The sequence below is a fragment of the Calliphora vicina genome, chromosome 1 (assembly GCF_958450345.1).
Source record: "Calliphora vicina chromosome 1, idCalVici1.1, whole genome shotgun sequence".
NCBI classification, from domain to species: domain Eukaryota; kingdom Metazoa; phylum Arthropoda; class Insecta; order Diptera; family Calliphoridae; genus Calliphora; species Calliphora vicina.
In genome coordinates, this window is record NC_088780.1 from 161,548,435 (window position 1) to 161,575,973 (window position 27,539).

The 27,539-nt window shown below is 31.7% G+C and overlaps 4 protein-coding genes across 4 annotated transcripts; 2 read left to right on the forward strand and 2 right to left on the reverse strand.

Moving 5' to 3' along the window:
* The first annotated feature begins 3,468 nt into the window (after window positions 1–3,468).
* Window positions 3,469–10,177, forward strand: LOC135964248 (uncharacterized). The gene is made up of 2 exons (XM_065516432.1): window positions 3,469–3,717; window positions 9,839–10,177. Exon 2 carries the CDS (start codon window positions 9,842–9,844, stop codon window positions 10,106–10,108), a length of 267 nt encoding a protein of 88 aa, XP_065372504.1. The 5' UTR covers window positions 3,469–3,717; window positions 9,839–9,841; the 3' UTR covers window positions 10,109–10,177.
* Hmu (Hemomucin) lies at window positions 10,178–18,397 on the reverse strand. Its single transcript, XM_065516431.1, has 4 exons — window positions 18,155–18,397; window positions 17,881–18,086; window positions 17,511–17,814; window positions 10,178–11,855 (listed from the first exon to the last, which is right to left on the reverse strand). Exons 1-4 carry the CDS (start codon window positions 18,268–18,270, stop codon window positions 10,730–10,732), a joined length of 1,752 nt encoding a protein of 583 aa, XP_065372503.1. The 5' UTR covers window positions 18,271–18,397; the 3' UTR covers window positions 10,178–10,729.
* Window positions 18,398–21,699: 3,302 nt separating this feature from the next.
* LOC135964249 (uncharacterized) lies at window positions 21,700–25,731 on the forward strand. The gene is made up of 2 exons (XM_065516433.1): window positions 21,700–21,964; window positions 22,028–25,731. The coding sequence occupies exons 1-2, from the start codon at window positions 21,878–21,880 to the stop codon at window positions 25,439–25,441; spliced, it is 3,501 nt and encodes a 1,166-aa protein (XP_065372505.1). The 5' UTR covers window positions 21,700–21,877; the 3' UTR covers window positions 25,442–25,731.
* Window positions 25,578–27,029, reverse strand: bigmax (helix-loop-helix-leucine zipper transcription factor bigmax). The gene is made up of 4 exons (XM_065516435.1): window positions 26,853–27,029; window positions 26,635–26,775; window positions 26,146–26,558; window positions 25,578–26,032 (listed from the first exon to the last, which is right to left on the reverse strand). The coding sequence occupies exons 1-4, from the start codon at window positions 26,878–26,880 to the stop codon at window positions 25,781–25,783; spliced, it is 834 nt and encodes a 277-aa protein (XP_065372507.1). The 5' UTR covers window positions 26,881–27,029; the 3' UTR covers window positions 25,578–25,780.
* Window positions 27,030–27,539: the final 510 nt, after the last annotated feature.

Below are 27,539 nucleotides of genomic sequence, written 5' to 3' on the forward strand. Positions count from 1 at the left end.
AAATGTCAAATTTTGATCCCCACCTAACTCAGAGAGTTCTCGACCAATCTTGTTGAAAAATTGTATATGAGTTGCTATGGGTTCAAATTTCCTCCCGAATTTTCATCGGCTATAAATCCTACTATCAATTTCTAAGGAAAAATAGTGTTTTACTGAATTTCGATGTGGCCGTACAAGTTTTGATCCGAAATAGACCCGAGTAACTATTTTTTGTTTTCAAACCTGAAGAAATTCCACAGCGGAAAGAGTTTTAACTCCAACGATGAAATCATTCCACATACAAATACCTATTTTGATTACCACGACAAATCTTATTTTTTGGAAGGGATAAAAAAATTGGATAAACGTTGGAAAAACCTTGGACAAACTGTATAGAGCTCAAAGAAGACTATGTTGGCAAATAAATTGATTTTTTAACATAACATTCAAAAAGTCACGGACTTATTGACCCGCCCTCGTATTTGAGCTCTATTTAACTCATTTTCAATCTTTCTGGCGAGAAGTTCTGTTCAAGCATTCTTGTCGGATATTTTCTTTAAGAGCCGTCAACATATCCGTTCAGATAAAAATGGGCCTCATTTCCGATTAATTTCCACCGAAATTATTACCTAAAAAATTGTCAAGAAAATTCTACGTTCTTGGTTAGTACAGGGACTCTGTATACTACTATACATCCATCAAAACAAAACTGACAGTTACCGCCATTTTTTAAGAGTCCAATAGATACATTTTTGGGCAAAAAAAATTCGAGATTTACAATAGATGGCGTATCTTATTCTCCCTTGTTATTTAAATTTATAGTGTAAAACAACGTTTTTTTGACTTCGAAAATGTTGAATTTTGTGCCAACAAATCGTTATATGCGGGAAGTTTTGCTTTACTTCACTAACTTGGAAAAAAAGTGCCGCTGACGCACACCGATTGTTCACCAAAATCTTATGGCGAATGTGTTTCATCGGTTTCAACGTCCGAGAGATGGTTTGTTCAATTCAGAAGTGGTGATTTTGACACGGAAGACAAAGATTGCCCAGATCAGCCAAAAAAGTTTGAAGACCAAGAATTGGAATCATTACTCCGTGAGCTACTCAATCAGCAATTTCAAAACGTTTGCGAGCAGCTGGGAAATTGGGTACCATACGAATTGGATCCGAGAGACCTTGAAAGACGATTTTGTATGTCCGAAATTATGTTTGAACGCTATATTACTTAAGATGAAAAATGGATTCATTACGATAATTCGAAGCGTAAGACATCGTATGTGAACCAGCTGAATCGATACCAAAGCCAAATATCCATGGTCTCACCAAATATTTGGTGAGAGCAAAAGGGTCCTATTACTATAATGAACTGCTGAAATCTGAACAGACCATCAAAGTGACCCTGTACCGAACGCAACTTATTCGTTTGAAACGAGCATTAGCCCAGAATATACCACCAGATATGAAACCGTAATCTATATATATAAAAGAGTAACGTTACTGACTGATTCATAATCGCACAGCCCAAACGGCTGAAGCTAGAATCATGAAATTTTAACTGTCGGTTCCTCCCTCCCCAAGGCGATCCACTAAGAAGGGATTTTTGGAAATTCGAACGTTAGGGTGTAAAAAAGGGTAAAAACGGGTAAATTCGGTAACCTTATATCTTCAAAACTAATAAAGATACAAAAAAACTTAAAATTGCATGTTACTCCATTTAAAAAATAAGCTGACAGGTGTTTCGTACTTTTTCAAAATTCGAACCTTTTAGGGGTGAAAAAGGGTATGAACTGTATTTTGGTACTTTTTTGGTATCATTTACACAAATTTTAAATCGTATTCTTTACTTTTCAAAAAATAAGAATATAAGTTTGGTACTTTTTGGAAATTCGAACCCTTAAGGGATAAAAATTGTGTTTATTTTTGGTACTTTTTCATAAAATATGTTTTTCTATAATTTGACATAGACATACGAATATTTTATTATGAACTCCCACAACGATACAGTAATTTATTTGAATAAAATTTTAACACCGCAATGGGGATAAAAAAGAGGTTATATGGACCCGAGTGAGTGAGAAACCACAAGTGGGGTTTTTTGGTACATTTTCTATATTCTAATGGTACTTTTTGAATTTTCTGTAATAATATGGCCCTAAGTGAGTGAAAATACAAGGGCATAGTTCATGGTACTTTTTCTTTATTCTCATGGGTACTTTTTTGAATTTTCTATAAACCGAAGAATATCGAAGAATTTAAAAACTGCGGTTTCGGTTTTAAAAAATTCACTTTGGAACAGAGTATCCGATACTGGCTTTCTTTTGACTCGGCATCCATAACAATGGCCAATACTTTGAATAAATTTATATTTAAAAATTTGAAAAAATCCCAATATTTTATTGGAAGCAAAATATTTGAAAACGATATTATGATAATAGAGTTTTAAATAATAAATTATAATATCATAATCGTCCCCATAATATAATATCGTTTTCACTATCATATCGTTCTTTGATTTATTGGAAAATCCCATATAAGACCCATTTCAAAATATTTTATAGAGTAAAAATGTCTTCGAAACTTTTAGAGTTGCTCTATAGGCACTAGGTTTAATAAATTTCTTAACCTAGGTCTAAGTCAAGCCATTAATGCTAGGTATAGGGTATCATGTGATCGTGTTTGATCGATTATTCTTTCTTATTTAAAAAAAAAACGCATTACACTTGTATAATTTTTGTTAATTAGACACACGATTTGAAAATCGAAATATATGTAGTTATCAATCATATTGAAATAAAAAGGTATCTTTAATTTTAGTAACAAATAGAAAACAAGACATTCGTAAACTCGTGTTAAATGCTTATCATTTAATTTGTTTTAGAAAAGTTACACTAAATAAAACAAATATGTACAATAGAAAGCATAGATAGGTAAACATAGATCGGAAGCTCTCCTATCAAAGACCTAACTCAGTTGTCAAAAAACCTAAGTAGTAAGAAAGTATTAGTAAACAAAACTATGTGAAAACAACAAAAAAACACCCATATGTGTGATTATTTTGGGTAATTTTATTGTTTGATTTTTTTTCTCAGTTTCCGCTCTATGTGCATTTCTCTATGATTCAAAATACTTTCGTATATTTCATAACTCTTTGCACGCAGACTTTTGCACGTCACTGTAGTTAATACTCAAATATACAAACAAATACGTTGGTAGCAGATCGCCGCACACTCATACTCACCCCAACGTTTAGACCATTTTCATGTGATTGTTAATGACAGACAGACAATTTTATATATACATATATATTTTTTTCATATAGAATTATTCTAAACAATTATTACTGTTCGTAGACATGTGTGCTCGCGGCTGTAGATATGAATGTGTAAGGCAGAGCAAAGCAGGGCGCAGAAAACTGTGAGAATACAGATTTAATAAGAATATTTTCATTTTACAAACGGACAAAATAGTTTTATTCGCCCAGACATTGTCAAGACGTTTGTATGGGATTTTAAACTTTCTTAAAACAAAAAAAAAATAAAAAATATTTTATAAATTACGAAAAGACCAACCAACAACAATTTTTTAACGACACAAAGAAATTATAAGAAACTTGTCAATGAATTTGAAATTTTGATTAAAGAATTTTTGTGTGGCAGACAAGTGAAAATAAGAAATTTTGTATATTTTACAAAAATAATAATAAAAATAATTAAAAAACAGCTAATAATAATTTAAGGTGAATATTATTGATTTAGGCATATAACAACAATTGTGATTCACAGTGTTTAACAACTGAACACGAACTGAAATTATAGTTTAATTTGATTCAAAGTTAAATAATTATTTTAATTGTTTTACTATATGCCATAATAACAAATACAAACAATATCAAATTATCAATTATAATCGTAACAGCATTTGTGTTGGTGAAAAGCTTTTTGGGTTTTTGAAAAAAAGGAAAATAAAAAAACCTGTTAATATAAAAACTTTGAAAGTACTCATAGTTGTACTACCTCAACTAAAAAGTTAACTAACAGTGAGTAAAGAAAAGTTAACAGTGAAATGTTTCAAACTTTAACAGCCAGACTTGTGTGTATCTCAGGTTACTTTAACGACCCAACGACCAAAAAAAGAAATATGAAAAACAAATGTTTTAAATATAAAAAGAAAACTTGTGACTAAATAAAAAAACATAACAATAAATTTTATATAAATATGTCCGAATGTTTGATTGCCCAAGGTCATTGTCTTCTGCCTAAGAGCGCATTTTGCCTATCAACTGGGGTCTCATTCATAAACAAAATTTCCATAGGACATTTCATTAAAGTGTTTGGACTTTGACAAAGAGAAAACCTATTCCTGGCCTTAACATTCAAATTTTTGTGCGTGTGCATTGTTGGTTTGGCGATATAGTCATTTCAGATTTTTGTATACCCACCATAAAAAAAGATGCAGACGATGTCTGTCTGTCTGTTGAAAACACGATAGGGCTGGCTGAAATTTGTTTGGTATCGAAAAAAATCGAATATCGCTTCATGATTTTTTTTTTTGTATAATAAAGATTTTATTTATCTTCAATTTATATAACCTAAGGCCATTAATGGCTAATAAAAGCTACTAAATAAAATGATTTCACCTAGCTCCTCTGTTGATAAGGTTTCTTTGGTATCGAAAATAACCAATATCGGTTCATGATTTCACCGATATTTCAGAGACCTGCGCCGAACGGCTGTAAGCCGGCTAAGACAAGCCGCCGATAAATTTTCAAAGCCGCCGCCAAGGATTTTTTTCGGCTGAAGTCGGCTTGAAAATATGTAGCTGCCGTTTTTGATAAAAGTTCCATAGTAATTTCATAAAATTTTCAGAATTTCACTTTTTAAATTTTTAGTCGGCGCAGGCCCCCACACAAATGTTTCTCCGGAATACTGTTTGAGCAGTGTTGAAATTTTGCACAAACTAGTTTTAAGTACTCTGAAATTATACTGTAAAGTATGGCGAAAATCGGGCAACATTTGTCCCAAGTCCCCATACAAGGGCCCCGTCATAAAGTGACTTGAACATTAATAAGTGTCTTATAATAATTAATATCGTGATGGAATTGGGCATAAACAAGTTATATATGAACCTAAATCTTTCTACCAACCTTTATGAGGATCGGTCCATAATCGACCCAACCCCCCATATAACCCATATATTGATGATGAGCATACAAGAGTCGCCACAGCCGATTATAACACTCTTAATTGAGGAGCCGCAGAACAAAAGGTACATCTTTGGAAATTTAAAAATTTTGGGAAATGGATTTTGAACCCAAATATTCGCGAATCAATATTTCACATGAAATATTTTCCCTTTTCCTTTTTTCGTTCATCAACTTTGTTCACGTGAAAAAATTCCCCTTGTGAAATTTTTAGATGGAATTTTGTAAACAATAAACAGCTGTTACAAACAAAATCAACTATTGTGAATGTAAAGTTCATCGTGATATTCCCGATAGCAATTTTCCCTTCGAGGGAAATGAATATTTCATGGGAACAAAATTTCACATGTTATTGCCGATAGGCGTCGAAAAAGTACCTTTTGTTCTGCGGCTCCTCAATTGTCATATTTTGATTTACTTACATCTGACTATAACAAAATAATTTATTATTTCCAGATTTGTATAGACCCATTTGTAAGCAAACAAGTATTCGCACCTTGACTTTTCTCACGATTTATCGTGATTAGTAATTTAACACATCAATACTAGAGTTTTTCATGTTTTGTAATGCTTGATGAATAAAAAGATAAGTCGGAGTGATATACTCGGTTGTGTCGAAACTTATATACCCTTCACCTGTGAAAGTGAAAATCAATCAATCCGGTTTTTTTGAAAATCGGTTAATATCGAAATGATTAATAGGTACCTTTAACGCTAATTGGGATTATTTCGGTAACGGTATTTGCTGATCTTTAGCTAAAGATATTTTAATAATAACGATCGATCAGACTTACATTTAAAGTTCTGTAGATTTCAATAAACACAATTACGATAAGCAAAAATGGGTATTTCAACATGAAGTAATAATTTTTTTTTAACTATTATATTTTTCATATCATTACACTCTACAACACAAAAAAAAAATTGCAAGGTCCAAATTTTCCGTTTTGTTGTATTGAGGGACACGCATAATATTTTTGCGGAATATTTTAACCCCTTAAATCTGTGTTTTAATGGTGTGTTTTGCTCTTTTTTAAAAGAAGGACAAAACAGACCCGTGCCTTGAGGATTTAGAGGGTTAACATATTCTACAAAAATGTTCTCCGTAACATTTTACATATTACACTGCTACACGTTCAATATACATATATTGTGATATTTGGATCGCGATCTGGATTTCAGAATATTAGGCTATTCTGAGATCCATCAATACAGCACGCTTCACGTTCAATAAATATCGCGATACTGGATATATTGGCCCTTAGGCTACTGCTACACTTTCAATATATATTCACCCTTATCGTGGTTGGCGTAAACGTCATTCGCCTACGACTGTTTCGTACTAGATTAAAGATAAAATGAAAACTGTTTCTTTAATCTAGTACGAAACTGTCGTAGGCGTATGACGTTTACGCCAACCACAATAAGGGTGATTGTGATATTTGGATCGCTATCCTTTATAATGGATCACTCAAAATTAGGTTATTCTGCGATTTGGATCGCGATCCATCAATCTGCATGCTACACTTTCAATAAATATCGCGATCTGGAGCATATAGTATTAATGGATTGCGATACAATTCGCAGAATAACCTAATTTTGCGTGATCCATTACAATGGATCGCGATCCAAATATCACAATATATATTGAACGTGTAGCAGTGCCCTAAGGATCACATGGTTTCTTATGCCGATTAACAATAAGAATGTGCCAGATCTGGGAAACTTTAAACCCCCCCCCCCTTAAATTAAATTCAGATGTAAACTTTCAAAACGCCGATACGCGTGTCTTTCTTTTTATTCTCATGTATCACAATTTATTGGTCGGACCTTGAAATTTTGGAAAAAATTTGATTTTGCTGTATTTGAGAAGAAGTTTGATTTCAATTCATTCTCAATTTTAAATCAAATACAGTTTTATTTTTGAGTTCTTTATTCTGTGTGAATTACTTTAACATTTTATTCGTCATGAAATATTTATTTTATTAAAGGTTGATACAATAAAATTTCCATGAACAAACAAGCGAAAGTTAAAAGCATCTGTGCGGTTTTGTGGTTATTCGCAAAGCATCGATAGAAATAGAAAAAATAAGACTGCATCAAGTTATTTGAAATATTCAAAATAGTCTGCTATTGAGATTTATTTTAATAAATTATTTTCGATCTACCTAAAAATACATATGTGTAAAATAATGCATTAAGAAAATCGCTGTGAACTTGAACTGGAAAATTGGAAGGAAACCAAAGTTGGTTATAGTTACCGCTAAGTTACCGTAATCCCTAAATTACCGTAAAGTTAATTCGGTCGATGAGGCCTTCGGCATGTAAACCGTGGTAACGAAAGTTCTGCTTATTTACACACCCGTTAAGCCAGAAATGAGCCCAATCTCTAAAGATGATTTAACTTGACGAAGTGATCTTTAAAATCGGTGAACTGAACGCGAATTTTTGGAAATAAATTTCGATTCGTAATAGCGTAGACAGACGACTGCGTTAGCAGTCTTAATTCAAATTAATTTGTGAATTATCCCCATCCTAATGCGCATTAGCTTTGACGTAAATACACAAAATCAAACAGAATTTAGCTGTTTGAAATTTTTTTTGGAAAATTGTTTTATATTACAAAAGAAAACGTAACACAGTAGAATAGAAAAAAACCGAATTACAGCTGTAACTTCTAAACGGTTAGCCCGGTATGAATGAAATTTCACATTCGCAAAGAGGTAGTGTTGTAGAGTATAAGTTTTGAACTTGGTCCACCTGGGCTCATCAGGGGCGCGGTCACTGGACCCCAAAGTAGGACACCTCGTGTATGATATTCGCATTTGAAAATTAAATTTTCAAAATTTTTACCCACCATACTCCAATTTTTTGATAACAGCGGATCCAAGTATTTCCCGATTTTCTCCAATTTTCCTTTATTGGACTAACAACACATCAAAAATAATGACTATGTCCAAAGTTATATACATTTGAATTTAAAAAATTTTTAAAAGGCGATTTTTCGATAATTTTTTGGTAAAAAAGTACTTTTTTTCTTTTTATGTTATCGCAAAGAATTTCTAAGACGATGTATAAAGAATTTAACTTTCTGAAAAGCTAACAAAATCCCCTATCCATTGATATATAACACGTCTACCTTGTATTTTTTACGTGGCAATTAATTGGGGAAGGCTTAACATCTAGCAGAGAATTTTCGGATTTGCAACAATTTTTTTCATTAAACATTAAACTGTTTACTAAATGCAAAAACTGTCGTCTGTCAGGGTTAAATTTTAATTCACATTAGTGTGCTGTTAATGCAAATTAACTCTATCGTCTGTCTACGGTACACAGTTGTTCTGGTGTAAGTAAAGGCCCAACTATAATATGCATACACTAGCTTAAGTCAGCTTAAGCAAATGTGCGAATACATATAAAACGTATGTGACAAACTATAATGTACTTAAGAGAGTTTCGTCAAGTTTCGTCGAATTTTATTTGCTTAAGCAAAGTGCGAAGCTGGTCGCACATTCCGTACGGAATCAGCTGTTTATTTATTTTATACAAAGAAAATAAAGAAATAAATGAAAAGGATGAAGAAAATGTATATATTTTGATAAAATAATAAGAAATACGTATTTTTTAATTGCAAGTTGCACATAAATGTTCAAATGGGGCTAAATAGTTTTGAATGCACGTAAGTACATTATAGCCACCTAAAAGTTTCTTTGAATTTCCTTAAGCATTTGACAGACTTTTCGTTCGGTTTTGACATTACCTTAAGCTAGCTTATGCATATTATAGTTGGGCCTTAAGTCTTTGCATTGTGAATTATACTGAAAAAAAAACCATTTACATTCCCTTCATTCCGTTTGTAATTTCAAAATTTGTTTGCTTAAGTTTGGAATTTGAATATTATGGGCCCACCCGGGGTATGTTCAATTTTTAAAACGATATCATTTCGTCATATGTATTCAGTTTTATAACTTTAGACAATTAAAAAATTCATGGAATACATTTTTGAAAAATATTAAAAATTACTTTTTTTCCAACCCAACAATTGGTATGACAAAATTAATATGATGATAAGCACGCTCTTACAATTAGCATGCATATTCTATACATTTCATGACATTTTTGATTTTTCAAAAACGTAGCGTAGTCATTTTAAAAATATTTACAGTGGACAATGAAAAATGTTTACACATTCTGCATTGATCATTTCAAAAATTATAAAAGAAAACAACCTGTAGTTTGGTTTGGCAGATTACGCTAGAAATTATAAAAAACAGAGCATAAAGATAAAAAACCAAGTACAATTAAGAATAAAAACAGTACAGATTTATTTAATTTTTTTTTTTGTAAATCCCCCATTGTGCTACGGAAGACCGTATACTTATTGTAAATTCTTTTTATTTAGATGTATATTTTTAGATAAATTTACGATACCATTGCTTACATAAAATACTACAATCTCCTGTGTTCTGTAAAGTGATATTGTACAATAAAACAGGTTTGTTTATTCAAAAGTAAAACTAATAAATCATGTGGATTCGATTTACAGAACACAAAAATATTGAATTAAAAATTCGTTTTTCAGAACAGGGATGAATGTATGAAATGTTAAACTTTTCTCTTACTAATTAAAAACAAATAATTTTCTTTAACTTTCCAGCTAATGTCTTCATCAGGAGCTTCCAAAAAGAATTATACCGAACATAGTGGTGAACCTGGCTGTGCCACCTCAGGTGAAGTTAAAAAATTCTTTAGACATTTCTGGGATCCCACATCATATTGGGAATGCGAGGAGCAAGGTAAACCGGCGGCACTTAAACGTTGCGGTGCCTCCGAATTGTATTCGGACAAACATGGGAAATGTGTTCACTACAGGGAATGGGAATGGACTGAACCTACAGAGCCACCAAGTCGCCCAAAGACTCAATAAAATAATTTAGTTAAAAGTTAAAATACGTCTTAAAAAGTAATTAATTAAATAAATAAAACTATAGGAAAATTTCGTTTTATGTTTTTTTTTCATTTATTTGAAAGTAAAAAATAAGATCTCTTTTCTATGTATGTATTTAATACATTTATCAAAAAAAAAATAATTAATTGAAATTAATTTAATACAAAAAGCAGCACAAAGAATACTTGAACAAAATTTGGAATGTTGACTGTTTTTTTTCTTTTCTTTCATTTTCTTCTAAAGACCGTAACCCAAAATGAACGATAATATAAATAATAATAAATTGTTTTAGTTTAAAATTGATCAACCTGATGTTAGTGACTTTTTCGCTTAAGTTATTGAGGAGTTTTATGGAATTAATTCTCTAAGAACATTTTAAAACATAAACTTGGCAGAATCTCAGTTTCTTTCTGCCAGTTATGTTGTTGAGCTTTCATTTAATTAGTTACATTGTAAGTCATAAGCTTTTAAGCTTTCGTTATCGTCGTTATGAGTAAGATTATGAAAAGCTCAGCTTTAAAACCCATTTTGAGTAGAAGTGATGAGAATGATGGTAAATGGGTTATCGACGATGCAGGCGTGATGGTGAATGATACGTGTTTAAAATTCTACATGTTCGCCATGTTTGGTAATGACTTTCATTTTCTCCTGTTTTGGTGCAGGAATGTCGCTGGGAATTTTTTCTTCCACGGGAGCAGGGTTCTTGGGTGGCACACGAGTACTGCTGGCCGATGGTTTCCTAGTGGTGGTCGTAGTGGGGGCTTTAGTAGTGGTGGTTGTTGTTGTCGTAGTTGGTTTTGGTGTAGTTGTGGTGGGTTTTGGTGTGGTGGTAGTTGTTGGCTTTGGTGTGGTTGTGGTAGGTTTTGGTGTGGTTGTAGTTGTGGTGGTGGTTGTTGGCTTGGCTGTAGTAGTGGTGGTGGATTTTGGTCTGGTTGTAGTTGTGGTAGTGGGTTTTGGTGTGGTCGTTGTTGTGCTAGTAGTGGTTGTGGGCTTAGCTGTAGTGGTGGTTGTCACCTTGGGTTTAGCCGTTGTCGACTCAGTTGGTGGCTTTACAACAGGTTCCATGCCGACACCTTCATAACGTACATTACCGATTTTAACTGTGGGCTGCTTAGCGGGTTTTGGGTTCTTAACACGAGCCAAGAAACGATTGAAGGGAGAACCCAACAAAAGATTATCATTGAATTCCAAAACATGCGACACTGAACCAACACTCTTATCGAAACCATGTAGAGAGCCCACAATATGACCATTCCAGTCAACACGCACAATAGTCGAACGCTTAGGCGACAACAATTGAATACTTTCACCATGTCCAATGAAGTGAATGAAACGTTGAGCAATCTTATTGGGATAAGCATTGTTGATTAGTTTAAATGGCAATTCCAACAAGGCCAACATGCGGGCCAAGAACAAACGAATGCTGGGGAAACGGGAGAACATGGTAAAACCACTGGGATGTTCACTATCCGATGCCATTACCAAAGGTACCCAGATACCGTCAGCATCGGGTGTCAAATTGTCTGGATGGCCGGGTAATCCCTCAACGAATACCTCACTCTTGCCAGCATTGCTGCCCTTCAGCCAGTATTTGGTCAAACGCAAAGCTCCGGTCTCAGCAACAACAATAAAATCTTCCTCAGGACTCAATGCAACACCGTTGGCAAAGAACAATTCGTCCAATAATAATTTACTTTCGTTCTTCACACGATCATATTTGAAGAGACTGTAATATAAGTTGGGATGGGATTTCATTTATTATTAAAATTCACTTTTCTTTTTTAAGCACAAATACAAACCAAAACACAAAATAAAATAATAAGAGGAAGCGTTTATTTGAAGTAAATTTGTGGAATTTGTTAAAAATTTTACAAGAAACGTGCGATGATTTTAGTTTAAAAATGAAGTATTAGTTGTTTAATAGTAAAATAAAATGAAATAAATAATAATAGAACATTTTTTTTTGTTCAAGTACAAATTTTGGATCAATATCCTGTGTTTAAAAAAAAAATGATTTTTGGAAAATATGTTCAAACTAGGGTAGGTTGACGTACGTACATAAGCATTACTATGAGACCAATATTGAACTTTGAACATCGCTGAAATGTTTAGTCTTTCAGCGTTGTTCAAAGTTTAAATTTAAAAATTTTTAGCAACTTAAATTTGTGTATGAACATAAAAAACCTGTGTTCCAAATTAATACAAATTTGGAAAAATGGATTATCATTCATAAGTCGTAAAGTAAAGGTTCTATAGCGAACAGAACAAAAACATGTGGTTGGCGTAAACGTTTTACGCCTACGACTGTTTCGTACTAGATTAAAGAAACCGTTTGTATTTTATCTTTAATCTAGTACGAAACTGTCGTAGGCGTAAATCGTTTACGCCAACCGCGATAAGGATGATTATAACCACGAAAAATCGATTTTTATATGATAAAGAACAATCAATAATCTATGATCACTCATATTTCTCATCAAAAATCTATTTTTATATAAAAAAAATCTAAAATCACTCATAAGTCATGACTAAATGGTCCTGAATTAAAAAGGATCACTTATATTTCCCATCAAAAAGTTCTAGAGCGAAAAGGACAATTATCTGCGATCCCTCATACATATTTCCAATCACAAATCGATTATTATATGGAAAATCTAAAATCACTTATTTTTTCTTCCAAAGATCAATTTTATATGATATTGTAAATAAGAGGTTATAGAGCGAAATGGAGAATAACACAGAGGAACAAAATTGACATTTTGGTTTGGTGCCGCGGAAAATGTTTTTGATAAAACATGTATGGGACATTACATAGTCAAAACTATATTTAGTTTTTTTTGAGGAGCTCTTGTTTTTAAGATATCGCGGTTTTAATTTTTTTGGTTATTCTGTATTTTTTTATCTTTTTGTTTGATTATTTCATAAATGGAGACTAAAATTAAAAATTAATTTTTGTACTGATATTCTACACAAAATTATCTTTTCTTTGACATCAATTTTGTTTATCAAAGTTTCAGGATATATTGGTGATATCGCAAGGATGTTGAAAATTAACTTTTTTCAGTTTCATCCTTATAAGTTTGACCTGTGGTAAAAGGGTTCAAAATTTTTTCACTATATACAATAAAAACTTATCAGTAAACTAATTTATATAAAAATATTGAAAATTCTCTGAAAATATACTAAACTATTTGGCAAATAACTCAAAGTTTTACAGTATTTTTCATATGTATTTCATATTAAAAAATACTATATAAATGTTCGTAACTTGAATGTTTTACACCTGTTTTTTTTATAAATATAATTTCTCTTGTTATATTATTTCATTATGGCTAGTAAGATGAGATGCTGTGTTAAAGATCCTAATATGTTTTGTTACATTTGTGACGAATATATGTTAAAAGATCAGCGAAAAACAATTACAACACTGTTCTTCAATTATATTTTGCTTACTTTGTTTGGTATTCAAATTCGCAACATAGACAATTCCTGGATATATAATTTAGAAATAAATCTATATGTTTGTAAAAATTTTTTTTTTCTTAAAATACTAGTGTTTTCAAAAAAAATTTAAGTTATTTTCACCGAAAACGCTGTAAATCACGTAAATACAAAATTCGCAATATTTTAAAAACGCCAAATGAAGTATTTACATTGCTGTAGTTAGATTTAAATGTGTATTAAGAAATAAGACTAATGACTACCTAAAAATTTATTTATAAAAAAAATTGTTTTTTAGGATGTAAAATTTCGGGATATTATCTAAATATTTCATTAAATTTTTAACTAATTTTTCATTTTAATTAAAAACTATATTCGTTATAATGCCTTGAATGTGCAGTGATAAATTTTTATTTAAAATTTTCAAAATGCACAATTTTATTAAAGGTAAAGCTAAAAAAGTCATATTTCAACTTTCCTGAAAGATCAGACAAATATGCCAAAATATCCATTAGAATTATTATATTCAAAAGAAGCATATGTTTATGTAGACCAGTCTCATGCTAAAAAAAAATCACATTCTTAATTGCATTACCCAAAATTTTGAAGAAAAACACACAAAAATAGGGTATTCAATGAAAATATAAAAACCGCCATATTTCGAAAACGCGAGCTGACTGGAAAAAAAACAAGTATAACATAGTAATGAGGGTTCATCAACGTGTACAAAAGGTAGTTCAAATCTCGGGCACCAAAATCTCTGTTCCGCAGTGTAATCGATTTTTATAAGAAAAATCTAAAATCACCTATAAGTCGAAAATATGTTCTGTGATCACAAAAATTGATTTTTCTGAAAAATATGAAATCACTCATAAGTCGTATATAAGAGATCATACATATTTCCCACCAAAAACCTATTTTTATATAAAATCTAAAATCAAGAAGTTCTAATCGAAAAGAACAATAATATGTGATCACTTGTTTTCCCCCCAAAGAACTATTTTAATATGAAAAATCACTTTTAATTTCGTAATCACTCATATTTCCTTCCACGAGTAAATAAGAGGTCCTATAGCGAAAAGGTCACTAATCTGTGATCACCAAAATCCATAGTTATGAAAAATGTAAAATCACTCATAACACATAAATAAGAGGTCCTATTTCCCATCAAAATTCGAATTTTATACGAAACAGTTTAAATCAAAAATAATTCATGAATAAGATGTTTTAAAGCGGAAAAGAAATAATATTTGATCACTCATATTTCCCACCAAAAACCTATTTTTATATAAAAAAATCTAAAATGAGTCATAAGTCGTTAATCGGTCCTATAGCGAAAATTACAATAATCTGTGATCACCCATATTTCTCACCAAAAATCTATTTTTATATGAAAAATCTAAAATCACCCCTGAGCGAAAATGACAATGATCTGTGATCATTCATATTTACTACTGACTCATATTTTACTCTTGAGGTGCATTGAACTTACTGTCTTCTTAAGCAATTATATAGATTAATTTGATAAGTAACTAATACTATATTCAAAACAATTATTTACTCTTCCATGATTACAATATTATTTTGAATTTAATCTACAAACCAACTACAACACCAATTTAATATTGACTTATATAGCTAATATAATAATGAGTTCTACTAAGATCAACACACTTCATTCAATACTTAAGAATATTTTAAAATATAATACTAATACTAAATTAGTATTAGTATGTATTACTGATATTAGTCATGGTGTACCACATATATATGAGTATGAATGTTTAGAAATTTTAATAAATATTCAAACATAAATACTTTTTTTTTTTTTGCAAATATTGTACAAATTGTTTCTAATTTCAATAGATTGAAAACAAAAACAAATAAAAGGTATGAAAACAACAAACAAAAACTTGAAGCAATTATGCAAACATGAAAACAACAAACAGCTAAAAAGCAAATATATTTTTTTTTGCTTTTTTCTAGACTTTAAATTTGAATACAAAATACATAGGTATAATCTTATCGCCACGTAACAACTAATCATAATAAGCGTACAAAAAAACAACAATAAAAATTTAACAAATTATAAATAAAAGAAAAAAATTAAATTCAAGATACAGTTATTGTTGGAGTGTATGTAGTATGTATGCATATGAGATTTATAACAATGATTAAGATGATGCTGACAATGGTTAAGGTAAAGAAAGGTTAATTTTATGCTTATTTTTAGGTATGTGTAAATAAAAATTATAAACAATAAACAAGCAAATAATAGCATTATTAGAATATATAGGTAATTAATTATAAAATAAATGGATTTTAGTTATCAATATGATATGTATGTTTTAAGAAACAATAGTATTTAAACAAGTAGGTATTTACTATTTGGTGAGAAAACTGATTGAGCAACCAGTTAAAGGCGCATAGTAACTAGCTTATCCCCCAACAATAAATATGAATTTAACCAAAAATAAAAATTGTGAAATATTGAAGGCTATAAAATAAAATTAAAACTTATTAAAATAGATTTTTACTATTTTCCCATTAATACTTTACGTAGAGATATTTACCTATTTAAAAATTAATCTTTTTGGTCATGGCAATAAACAGACATTTATTTCTATGACCAGGGACGAAGTACAAGAAAAGTACCATTATTAAGTAAGCTAAATATACAAAGATGATTCTTATTCGCCAATTAAAACCTGCGGCGGTCGGATGAAACCAAAATTAATTTGTTTGAGTCTGATGGTAAAATGTTTGTACAAAGACCAAAAAATAAAAAATTTAGTCCAGATACACAAAAAAGACCTTCAATGTTGAAGTTTCGGTCCAATTTTTTGGATTAATGAAAAATTGTGTGCAGTAGATTACGATTACGACCCGAAGCCCTCCTCTAGGCTTGTTAAGTTATGATTCCAAGAGAACAAGAATGGCGATCCCAATCCATTGGGCATTTGTGGGGGTTCATTAAAAACAAAGACGATATGTGGCAAAGCATCCAGGAAGCATGATATTCTTACACCCGGAAACCTGTGCTAATCTTGTTGGATCTATGCAAGGAGTTAATTAAAATGAAGGGAACATCTACCAAATATTAATATAACATTGAAAAATGAAGGTATGTTATGGATTAAAATTCTAAAAAAAAAAACTAAATCGACCAATTATTTTTTCCAGGCTGTTTTTTGGAATTTCATAAAATAGAATAAAATTTATTTTTGTTAGTCTAATTGAAATAAATACATTTTGTTAATGCATTTATTTATGAGTCTGTAAACAAAAGAAAAACTTAAAACTAAATAATTCTTTAACATACTTTCCAACAAGTATTCAAAAATAAGAAATTCAGATTGTAATGAAAAAATATCGAAAAATAAAATATTTTTTTTACCAAATTTTTATTCTTTACCAATCTTCAATCGTTATTTTACAGCACATATAAATAAGATTCAGCACTGCCGAATATATCTTACATGTTTTTATTAAGGTTAAGGGATCAAAATTCACTGTTTTATATCATGTTAACAAGATATAACGAATAATGTTGCATTATATTTGCTTCAAACTCTATATTGTCTATCATTTTAACAAAATTACTTGCAACTATGTATTTTCTTTTTAACAGAACAACCACTACTAGACAAGGGATAAAATTCTGAACTAAATAAGGTATAATTATTACCAGTTACTATAACGGATATGATTAATTAAACAAAAAATATATGTTTTTCTATGGAATACTACATAAAAGCGAAGCAAATGTACAAACAAAAAAACACAAAGAAAGCACACACCAAAAAAGAAATAATAAAAAACTTGTTTAACCAAAAAACACTATTTTTCTAGTATACTTTGTTAAAGAAATCATAAACTAGACACCAACCAAGCAAATACCAAAAGGGAAAATAAAGAATAAAAACATTAGTTTACTCACCGTCCCGAGGGATTGGCAAAAGTGGTGAATACCAAATCTTGTATGGTAAAATCTGAAGAAGAGTCAGTCCAATAAATGTTACCCTGTTTGTCAACAGTGACAGAATTGAATGTTTTAGCTCTGCGATTTAGGTTATCTTTGCCGGGCAATTCTTGTTGGGGCGACACCAACAGTTTCTTTTTGTTCGAGTTGAGATCAACTTGCCACAAGCCATAGTAGGCATCAGCAACTAATAAATTATTGCCCTGGCTGTCAAAAGACAAGCCCAGGGGACGGCCACAACGAGATTCTTCGGTAATATCTTCTAAAAATTCGCATAAAACATAAATTATTTTCAAATTTTTAATTTTAATAAAATTCACACACTTACCGCAAGGTTGTCCAATTTTGGTAACATGTGTAACATGACCGGCATTCATTTTAATGATTTCGCCGCCATGTATACCCATGTAAATGTCATTTTTACGTGCTATCAAACATTCGGGACCATAAACGCGTCCCTCTAACAAACGATCGGCACCTTCTAAAATATAGTTGGGTTCCAAGGCACCACTTAAAGCTTTGGGAGGAGCCACTCTGCAAGAATAAATTATATATTTATAATTCTTTATATTGTCTTTGGAAAAGAAAATCAAAATACATACTCAAATTCTTTAAAGGGGAAAGTTGTACGTGGCGGCAGACCCGGCAATAATATGACAATTAGAAATATGACCATAAAGTTCATAATTCTTATACCCAAACCATATAACAGACCCATGTTTGTAGTGTCTCAGTCTTTTTTTTAGATGTTTTTTTTTTCTTTCTTATAAATTCCAGCGACTCCAACGAAAATATCCAACGTAATATATTTTACTTTTACCTTTAATGAAATGCAAAAAAAAATCAATTTATTTCACAACAAGCGACACGACTGACGCAGCTTCGTTTTCTTTTCTTTTACTCGAACACTTTTTAATTTTGTAAAAGTTTAAAGTACTTTTTTTCTATTTTCTATTTTTTATAATTAAAAAAATTCTTGTAGAAAGTCTTCATTTTTTCACTCGAGTTTTTTTTTACTTACCGGTCTCAACCGTTTCTCTTTTATTCTATTCGATTGTTAATTCTTTGTTGTTCGAAGAAGAAAAAATCAAAGGGCGTTTATGAATGATGATGACGACGACACAAAATATAAAAGAAGAATCAAGGCGAATTCATACAAGGTGCTATCAGTTCTACAAATACAACGATTGGTCTTAACAAATGTCAAAGAAACAAATTGAAAAATTAAACAAATAAGTATTTAAACTTAATATAGTGTAGATAATTCAATAGTGAGGGCTTTACATATTTATGTAAACAATAAATATTTTGTTAATAAGCTTAGAATATGTAGATATTTAAACATAAAAACAAGCTTTGACAGTTGTTAGAACCAAAAAGCGAAAAAAAAAATTATCAGCTGTTTGACTGACTCCACCTTGTATAAATTCGCCTTGAGAAGAATGAAAAAGAACATGACGCAGCAGCAGCAGCAGCAAAAATTGACGGCGCAATTTTTCAAACTTTCAAAACAAAACAAACACACACAAACAAGTACATTTCAAACAGGTTTGAAATCCCTGTCCAAGGTATATTCAATGAATACGTCTTGCCCCAGTTCTTACTTTAGTCGAAACTATTAAAGCCAAAAACAGATGGAATCCATTGCAGCATATAAATACACAGCTTTACAAATATGGGAATTTTTTTATATTTTCAATCCGTTAACAGTCAAACATGGCCTTGAAGCATAAGGTCTATTAAAATGTCTGTGCAACTAATCAGGTGAATATTTTGTGCGTGCCCCTTTGTGTTTATTAGGGTTCTATAGTTGATACAAAAAGTCGAATTTTCGACTTTTCTCGATTTTTAAAATTTATTAATAGCCGACTTTTCAACCTTATTGAACATGTAGCATGTTGTATTGATGGATCGCAGAATAGCATTATATTCTGAAATCCAAATCGCGTTGATACAAGTTCAATATATATTGTGATATTTGGATCGCGATCTGGATTTCACAAATATTACAATATATGTATATTGAACGTGAGCAGTGCAATTACAAGTAAAAAGCGGATGATGAGAAGATATGACACGGTGTTAAAAAATGTATCTGTGCTAAAAATTAATATATCTTCCCATGAAACGTAAAAATTGTACACCTCTGTACACATTTGAAAGCTTCGCAGCAACTGCAAAACTCTAACATGAGTTGACTACAATGTCAATGAAGTGACTAGAACTAACGGCGTCGTTACATATCATATGTTCCAGGGTTGCATTTTTTCAATAATAATGTTAACATTTCGAAAAATATAACATTAAAATAAAATGTATAAAACAATCTTGTATTATTTTTGTTAACTACGCTGTTGAGCAAATAGGGAAGACTAGAGGCGCAACTGAGAGTCAATGCGTATTTCAACATTCCGCCAATTCATGACCCATAACCAAAGTAATGTCTGCACCAATGATAACTTTGTCCACAATATCCGCAACGACATTAGTGGCGTTAGCGTAAATCTAGTCTAATCTAGTGATGTGCCCCAGCTAGTGGGGCACATCACTAGATTATTTTCTATATACTGCTTAGCGATGCCAGATTCAGATTCGCAAAAAGCTGGACATTGGTGTTCAAAAAGCTGGACAAACCAAAAAAAACTGGACATTTAAAAAATGACAGAAAATTTCGGTTTTGTGTAAATAATTTTTATTAAAATATATTTTTATCCACCGTTATCAACATATATGTTGATTATTATTTAAAAATATAGAATTACAATTAAATATCATTTCACTCTTTAAAATTTATTTAACTAAACATACATTTTTTACGTTACGTAGGAACCCTAGATCCTACACGGGAAAATTTTCCTGGGAATTCTCTGGAATATTTTTTTGTAATTTTTCGGGAAATTTTCATCGGGAATATATTTATAAATTTTCTTCTTAAAATTACAATATTCAGATTCGTTGTGATGGTCAATTTTTTTAAGGATTGCAAGAATCATTACTTTTGAAATAACCGAATTATTTTCACTCATTAAGAAGAATCAAATTCAAATTTTATGTTCTTAAATGAATTATTAAGGTGCCTAACATTGCAACTTCTAAGGATATTTATATTTAGAGTAAATAATAACAATAATAGTGGTTTATTATATACAACATGATTAGAAAAATGTCTATTTCGAAATTAACTACTCATGCTTTACAGATTTAACATAGTGTAAATTCTTAAATTTTTTAATAAAACACTAGAATTTTTTGATACCGATTAAAACTAGAGTGTGACAATAAAGGGAAGGTAAAAAGTCCGAGAAATTAGGAACCCCAGTTTAGTCCATCAAATATATTAGGGTGTGTCGATTTAGCAATCGATATTGTGCCATCGATATTTCGATAGCTTTTGGCATGAGGAAAAAAAATTTTAAGTAATAAATAATATGGATATTTTTGTAGAAAATTTATATTTAGCTGGACAAATTGAATTTTAGCTTGAAACTGGACAAGCATCAAAAAAGCTGGACAATCCAGCCAAGTCCAGCCCGGCTGGCAACCCTAATACTGCTACATGACTGATATGTAGATGGTAGGGCCGTCAGGTGTGGGTGTCAGATCCTGTACCTCAGTGCTAGTTTGATTTTAAGGTAAAAGATAATATAAATATCAAATTATAGATATTTTAAAGAACTTTCATCGATATGTAATTTCTTTAAAAACAAGCAACGGAATGAAAATTTGTATTTTTACGCTCTATTTACATTCGGGTTGATTACGTGTAAATTGAATTGAATTAATATATAAAATGACAGAAAATCTTTACTAGGGGAAGCCGGTGTTTCAAATACAATAGTGTAGAAAATTCCGGATTTGCCTAAGGATTTTTTTGCTTTACTGGATCCAATATGAATCCAAATTAAAACATTTATATTCGAATAATAAATAAAATTCATCTGCTTTTACGAAATGTATAGGGATGGTATTTATTTCTTTTAAATTATCGATAACAGGTCGACACCAACACAACATTGTTAGTAAATATCGATTTATCGTCGCAGTGATGTTGACGCCGTCAACCACATACATAACAGGGGGTGATTATTTACATTTTTGACAAAAGAAAACAATAACAAAAATTACCTCCCATTAAAAAAAAACGTGAAAAATGTAGACGGTATATACATATCCAAAAATAAAATAATTGGGACTGGAGAAATATAAATGCTTTTGGTGTTCTTAAATTAAATACTTAAAAGTGCTCAGCATATGTTAAAGTTGCATTTAAAACGAACAATATAAATTTTATAATAATTATTTAAAATACTAAAAAAGGTACTAAAATGACTACAAAGATTTTAAAAGTGGAAGAATTGCCCACTGAAAAGGAGCAAATAACCAACACCCTGGAATGCGTGAAATATATACAAGTAATATAACAATACATACTATTGTATTAAGTTTAGTATTATTAACTTTATTTAAATTTCCAGCAATTTCAAAATTTTACTGGTACCCAGCCAAATATTGACCATTTACTTTTGCATATTAAGGCTGTTATTGACAAGGAATTGTGGGAACCAGATGAAAGGAGCAGCATACAATATAATCAAGTAGTGATAAATGTGGCATTCCGCAGTTATTATCAGTTGTTAAAGAAAAACAATTTGGAAGATCGTTTTTATGGCGAATTTATCCAAGACAACTTTAGCAAGGATGTGTTGTTAAACGAAAAGAATTTTATTATGCTGCAGTCTATTTTACTAACAAATGAAACATTGGTGTTAAATACGGAAGATATTCTCCAGAAATTGCTGAAAGCTTTTATTTTGGCAGTGGATTCCAATAATGTTGCATTGATGTCCATTTTGAAATCTCTAAATTTATTGTGCAAAAAATTTCCCAAACTTAATTTCGATTTTTCATTGTCTTTGGATCACATATATTTTTGCTTGCAATCCAATCATATGGGTATGCGCGATGAGTGCATGACTCTGTTGCAATTTGTTTGCTCAAACCGAGAATTGGCTTTGCTGTACTTTCAGAGTGTGGTGAATTACTGGCCCTGGACAAATCGAAATAAATTATTTGTTCTAGGATGCATATTGAACAAATATTCCTTAGACGAGTTCTTACAGGCGAGCGATCATGATAAGGAAGATTTCTTTTTGGGCTTGAGATCTACTTTAAATTACAAGAATCTGTTGGCCCCCAGTCAGTATTTGGTCAGGGCCTTGAGTAGCCAAAAATCTATGGAACTTTTGGAAATAGCTGTTAATATCTTGACAATGGGCAACAAGAAAGAAATACAGAATTTCTATGCCCAGTGGTTCTCACGCATACAACAAAAGGATGAACTATTCGAAATGTTGCAACAAAAACCAGAAATTGCTCTTTTCATAGACAATTCCTCCGATTATCTAATGGATAATGAGCATAGCTATCGTTTGATATTGATATTCAGCATGTTTTCCAAACAGGTGTTCCACTTGTCCAAGTTGCATTTTTTCAAATTGAGTACCGAATTGTTGACCAACTGCTTTCAATACGATACTGAGTGCCAATTATTGATATTTAAATTTATTGTGGATAATCTGGCCAATTTTGCCATAGAAGATTGCATGGAATTTGTAGAGTCCTTCCTAAGGACACACAGCTCAGTGGACAATTCACAATTTCGTAATACCATGTTGGGTAAAATGCCCAATATTATAAACTATATTGCCAAGACTTTCTGCAAGCTGTGTTTGAACGCCCAACAAACTTCTTCATTGGAATCGAGCATTTTAAATTTTTTTCTGCATTTACAAAAGGATATTGAACAAGGTATAGCCAGCGAAATTTACCAGCCCAAAATTTTTTGCTTGAAATTATTGGAAATCCTATTGAAGTCTTTGTATACGGAGACGGTTACGAAAAATGCCAAAAACTGTTGTGTATCTCAGAATCAACAATTGGGTTTGTTTCTGAAAGAACACAATGTATTCGATAGTGATAAGGTGGCCATGCGTTTAATTGAGCTGTTAAACGATCCCTTGGGATTCGACGATGCTTTAGAGTTGATAGTTGCTTTGTTGAAAATGATAAAACCTCAAGATGTGGTGGTAAATTTAGCTTTGGATTTATGCCAAAGAGCTTGCAGTTTTTCTAATGTGGACGTGTGTAATCTGAGCTCTTTATATGCCCGAGTAGCGGTGCAAAATTGTCACGAAGAGGAGAATCTGAAAGAATTCTTAAATATTGTACTTACGAATCTAAAAGAAAACCTGGTAAAATATGATAAAGATCCTCTACTGTCATGTAAAACTCAAGGTGGTCATTTATTTGGCCTGCTTAATGTACTCTATGAGTTAACGGAATTTAGGCCAGAATTATGTGCCTCGCAATACTTGAACATATTAAAACTTATGGAGGAAATTGAAAGTCTTGTAATTAAAAAGTTTAATTTGTCAGTGGTGGAGAATGCGGAAGAAATTTTAGCGGCTGCGTCGTTTGAAGACATGGACAAAAGTCTGGAGATGTTGGTGTGCCAAAGCACTTACAGTGCGGAAGACCATGACTTGTGTCGCAAATATCTGCTCATGTCATTTTGGTTGACCCTGAAGGCCTGCTGTGACTTGGCTTCTGCTATGGCTAGTTACGTGGTAAAGAATAAAAACCTCTCAGAACAAAGCTGCAGCTTTATACAAAGATGCTTGCAGGTCATTGTAACGGTTCTCACAAAATGTCGCCACAAAGGAGCCATAGAAGCAGCTGGCATTTCTTTAGGCAAATTAACTAAAGCAATTACAATGCATTTAGGCGAGGACACAGCTGAATTTAATTTACTACACTTGTGTCTGCAACAATTGTATGAAGTAAAAGAGTCAAATGTTAGCACCACACGCAGAGGTGCTGGATTTTCCATTATGTTTTTACATATAGTGAAAAATGAAGATCATCGTGGTAGACCCATCTTGAAAAGGGCAGTAGAAAATCTTTTAAATTCCCTCGTTAAGTCCGAGGATGCGGCAACTGATAAAAATTGTGACCGCTTAGAGGCATTGTATCTGCATTTCCTTTGTGTGCTGGTAAAAGATACTGAACTGCGTGAAGCCATGTCGAAATACTACAATGAAATCATGATGGCAGCTGTTAATCAAATAGACAATCCAGAATGGACTATATGCAATGCAGCTCTACAATTGTTTGGTGCTTTAGTGCCAAAGATTGTGGGTCAAAAACAAGCCAATGAATTTGAAGATCCGCTGTTGTGGGAGCCCAGCGAGGTAACTTTCAGTGAAATTAATCGCAAACTGCCAAAAGCATGTGTCTACATACTGAACTATTGTTTGGCCGAAAAATCCTCCACAAGATCCATAATATTATTTTTAGAATTTTTACATAAAGTAGAATACATTTACAAGGGTGCTGTCGAACCCGACAATCCTGTACACAGCTACAGGCAGTTAATGTGGCGTTTACTGCAACACAACTCGGAAAAAGTGCGTAAATTAGCCGCCAAATGCTTAATAAGATCACACGAATTTCGTATAGAATTGCCCGAAATGTTGCTGCAAATAACTACCATACTGTTCTCGGTTGAAAATGAGAATTTCTTTGAGGGTTTAGTATATAGCCTGCAAGAGGGTATACTTAAATTGCAGCATGAATCCAAGCACATAATAGCCCAACCAATTTATCAGCAAATAGAGCAACAAATCAAAGAAAACTTACAGCACACCTTCCCCAGTCATTGTCTGACATATAAATTCTTAACTTTGTGTAAATTATGGGACTTGTTGAAACTCCTACAACACTCAGAGTTAATGGAACAGTTAAAAGTTTTAGCACAACCCCAGGACAAACTGAATATAATGTTGGGCTATGATTTATGGCTAGAACGTACACAATCAACTTCAAATTAAATTAGTTATAAGATTTCATTTTACTAACAAGACCACAAAATTATGCTACACTTTTATGTCAAAATAATTCAAATCAAAATGTTTATGTAACAACATATTAAATTTTAATAAAATACCTGTTTAGACCAAATATATGTATGTATGTATGTACGTATATATTGTATTGTAATTTTAATTTAGTTAGTGATTATGCTTAAATATTAAACGTTATCGTATTTTCAATGAAACGTTAACTGAAACAAAAAAATAGAAATAAAATAATCGTATGCTATGACAATTTCTTATTTAAATCGTGTCATTTTCATTTTATATATACACTTTGGATTTTGTAGTTATGGATCAACTGAAACCATCACTGTCTTGTTGATCCATGCTCATATTTTGTTGCTGCTGCTGCTGTTGTTGTTGCTGTTGCATTTCTTGAGCTTGATTAACTTGCATTTGTTGCAAGGTACGACTTAAAATATTTCTTAAAATATGAGGCTTGCAGTGTTCCTCCAACCAGGGTATAACCCCGGTAGTCAATTGTTTGAAATTATCCATGGGGATGTGTTGAAAAGTCTCGAACATTTCATCCATCACAGCTTGAAACTGAAATGAAATAAAAAATAAAATGTCAATAAAGGGATATTTTTTTTTTTTTGATAAAAGCTTATTTTAATTTTTAACATCTATATCTATTACACTTTATTGTGCCGACTCACCACTTGAAACTTGGCCTCATCAGTTAAACGTGCCTCTTCAGGTCCCGGATTAGCCTGCTGATGTTGCAACATATGCTCATAACTGTTTTGTATGATACGCAAAGCAATTACTTCTTTTTGCAAAGCAGCACTGTCTTCCTCTTGCTTTTTCTTCTGCTGATTCAAATAACCTATATAATCGATGGATTTCTGCAAAATCAGCGCTTTACTCAATTTGTAACCTGAGGCCGAGTCATTTTGCTGACAAGTAGGCACCAGTTCTTGCAAGCTGTCATAGCCCTTCTTAATGGCATCGCGTCTTTTCTGTTCGGCTTGGGTATGAGCCTCACGTCGTCGTTCCTTATAGCTTAAAGTAGAAGTGGCCGAAGAACCACCACGACCACTACAATTATCCCCACTATCATCGTCGTCATCTGTAAATGTAACACATTGTAAGACTTCACCACTGCAGAGACATACAAGAGACTTTGCCAAAAAAAAAAAACTCACCTGTATTGTGGGGCGATGAATTGGGTGTGTGTATGCTGCCAGCACTACTACATCTGGAATAGAGTTTAATACCTTCTTTGCTATCTACATTTCCCGTATCTTGTTCCATCATGGTTGTACTATAATCTTCTTGGCCACGGCCTGATAAGAAAAATATCGTTAGACAAATGATTTCTTATTTTTGCATTGTTTTTGTTAGAGATTAACAGAATACTTACCTAAATCAGTTGTTGTGTGCTCGGCCATTTTTAAGTGTGTTAATTTATTCAGTGATTTGTAATTTGATCAATGTTTACTTTATTACAGTCATATCTTTTTTATATTGTTGTAATTTTCCATTTATACAGCGATTTTTTTTGTTCTCTTCAAGTACTGCGACAATGACCACACAGCTGATCACTGGAATCAGTAATGACAATTTAGCTAGTTTCTTGACAAATTTAACGATTTTGAAAAGCAAACAAATTTGCGTATCGTAACGTAATCAGCTGATTAAAATTCAATATTTCATCAATATTGTTGGACAATAACATACTCAAAAGTGTACCACAAAAAAACGTGTGGCCTATATATATAAGATTAGGATCGTACGGTGGCCGAAATTCGACCACTTTTATGGAAAGAATTTTTAAAAAAATTTTGTATATTCTGCAAATCTAGAGAAAAACATCTTTTCATCAAAATTGGTGAACAATAACATACTCAAAAGTGTACCACAAAAAAACGTGTCGCCTATTTATATATAAGATTATTAAGTTTTAATCATCTCAAATTGAAGTGATTAACAAATCATTAAGGATACATTGTATTACGCTATGCTAATTCAGCCTTTATATATTAGCAAGTTTTTTTTAAATATGATTAGCGGTTATTAAAAAAAAAGTTGTCATCACAGCTTGGACTGT

What these genes read in the sequence shown, in the direction of transcription:
- bigmax (XM_065516435.1), bottom strand. Translation starts at nt 26,880, where the DNA reads ATGGCCGAGCACACAACAACTGATTTAG. An exon ending in TTCATCGCCCCACAATACAG is followed by an intron (nt 26,559 to 26,634) that starts GTGAGTTTTTTT and finishes TTACATTTACAG; the next exon opens with ATGACGACGATGATAGTGGG. An exon ending in ATGAGGCCAAGTTTCAAGTG is followed by an intron (nt 26,033 to 26,145) that starts GTGAGTCGGCAC and finishes ATTTCATTTCAG; the next exon opens with TTTCAAGCTGTGATGGATGA.
- LOC135964249 (XM_065516433.1), top strand. Translation starts at nt 21,878, where the DNA reads ATGACTACAAAGATTTTAAAAGTGGAAGAATTGCCCACTGAAAAGGAG. An exon ending in AATGCGTGAAATATATACAA is followed by an intron (nt 21,965 to 22,027) that starts GTAATATAACAA and finishes TTAAATTTCCAG; the next exon opens with CAATTTCAAAATTTTACTGG.
- LOC135964248 (XM_065516432.1), top strand. Translation starts at nt 9,842, where the DNA reads ATGTCTTCATCAGGAGCTTCCAAAAAGAATTATACCGAACATAGTGGT.
- Hmu (XM_065516431.1), bottom strand. Translation starts at nt 18,270, where the DNA reads ATGGGTCTGTTATATGGTTTGGGTATAAGAATTATGAACTTTATGGTC. An exon ending in TTCCCCTTTAAAGAATTTGA is followed by an intron (nt 18,087 to 18,154) that starts GTATGTATTTTG and finishes TTATTCTTGCAG; the next exon opens with AGTGGCTCCTCCCAAAGCTT. An exon ending in TTTGCCAATCCCTCGGGACG is followed by an intron (nt 11,856 to 17,510) that starts GTGAGTAAACTA and finishes CTTATATTACAG; the next exon opens with TCTCTTCAAATATGATCGTG.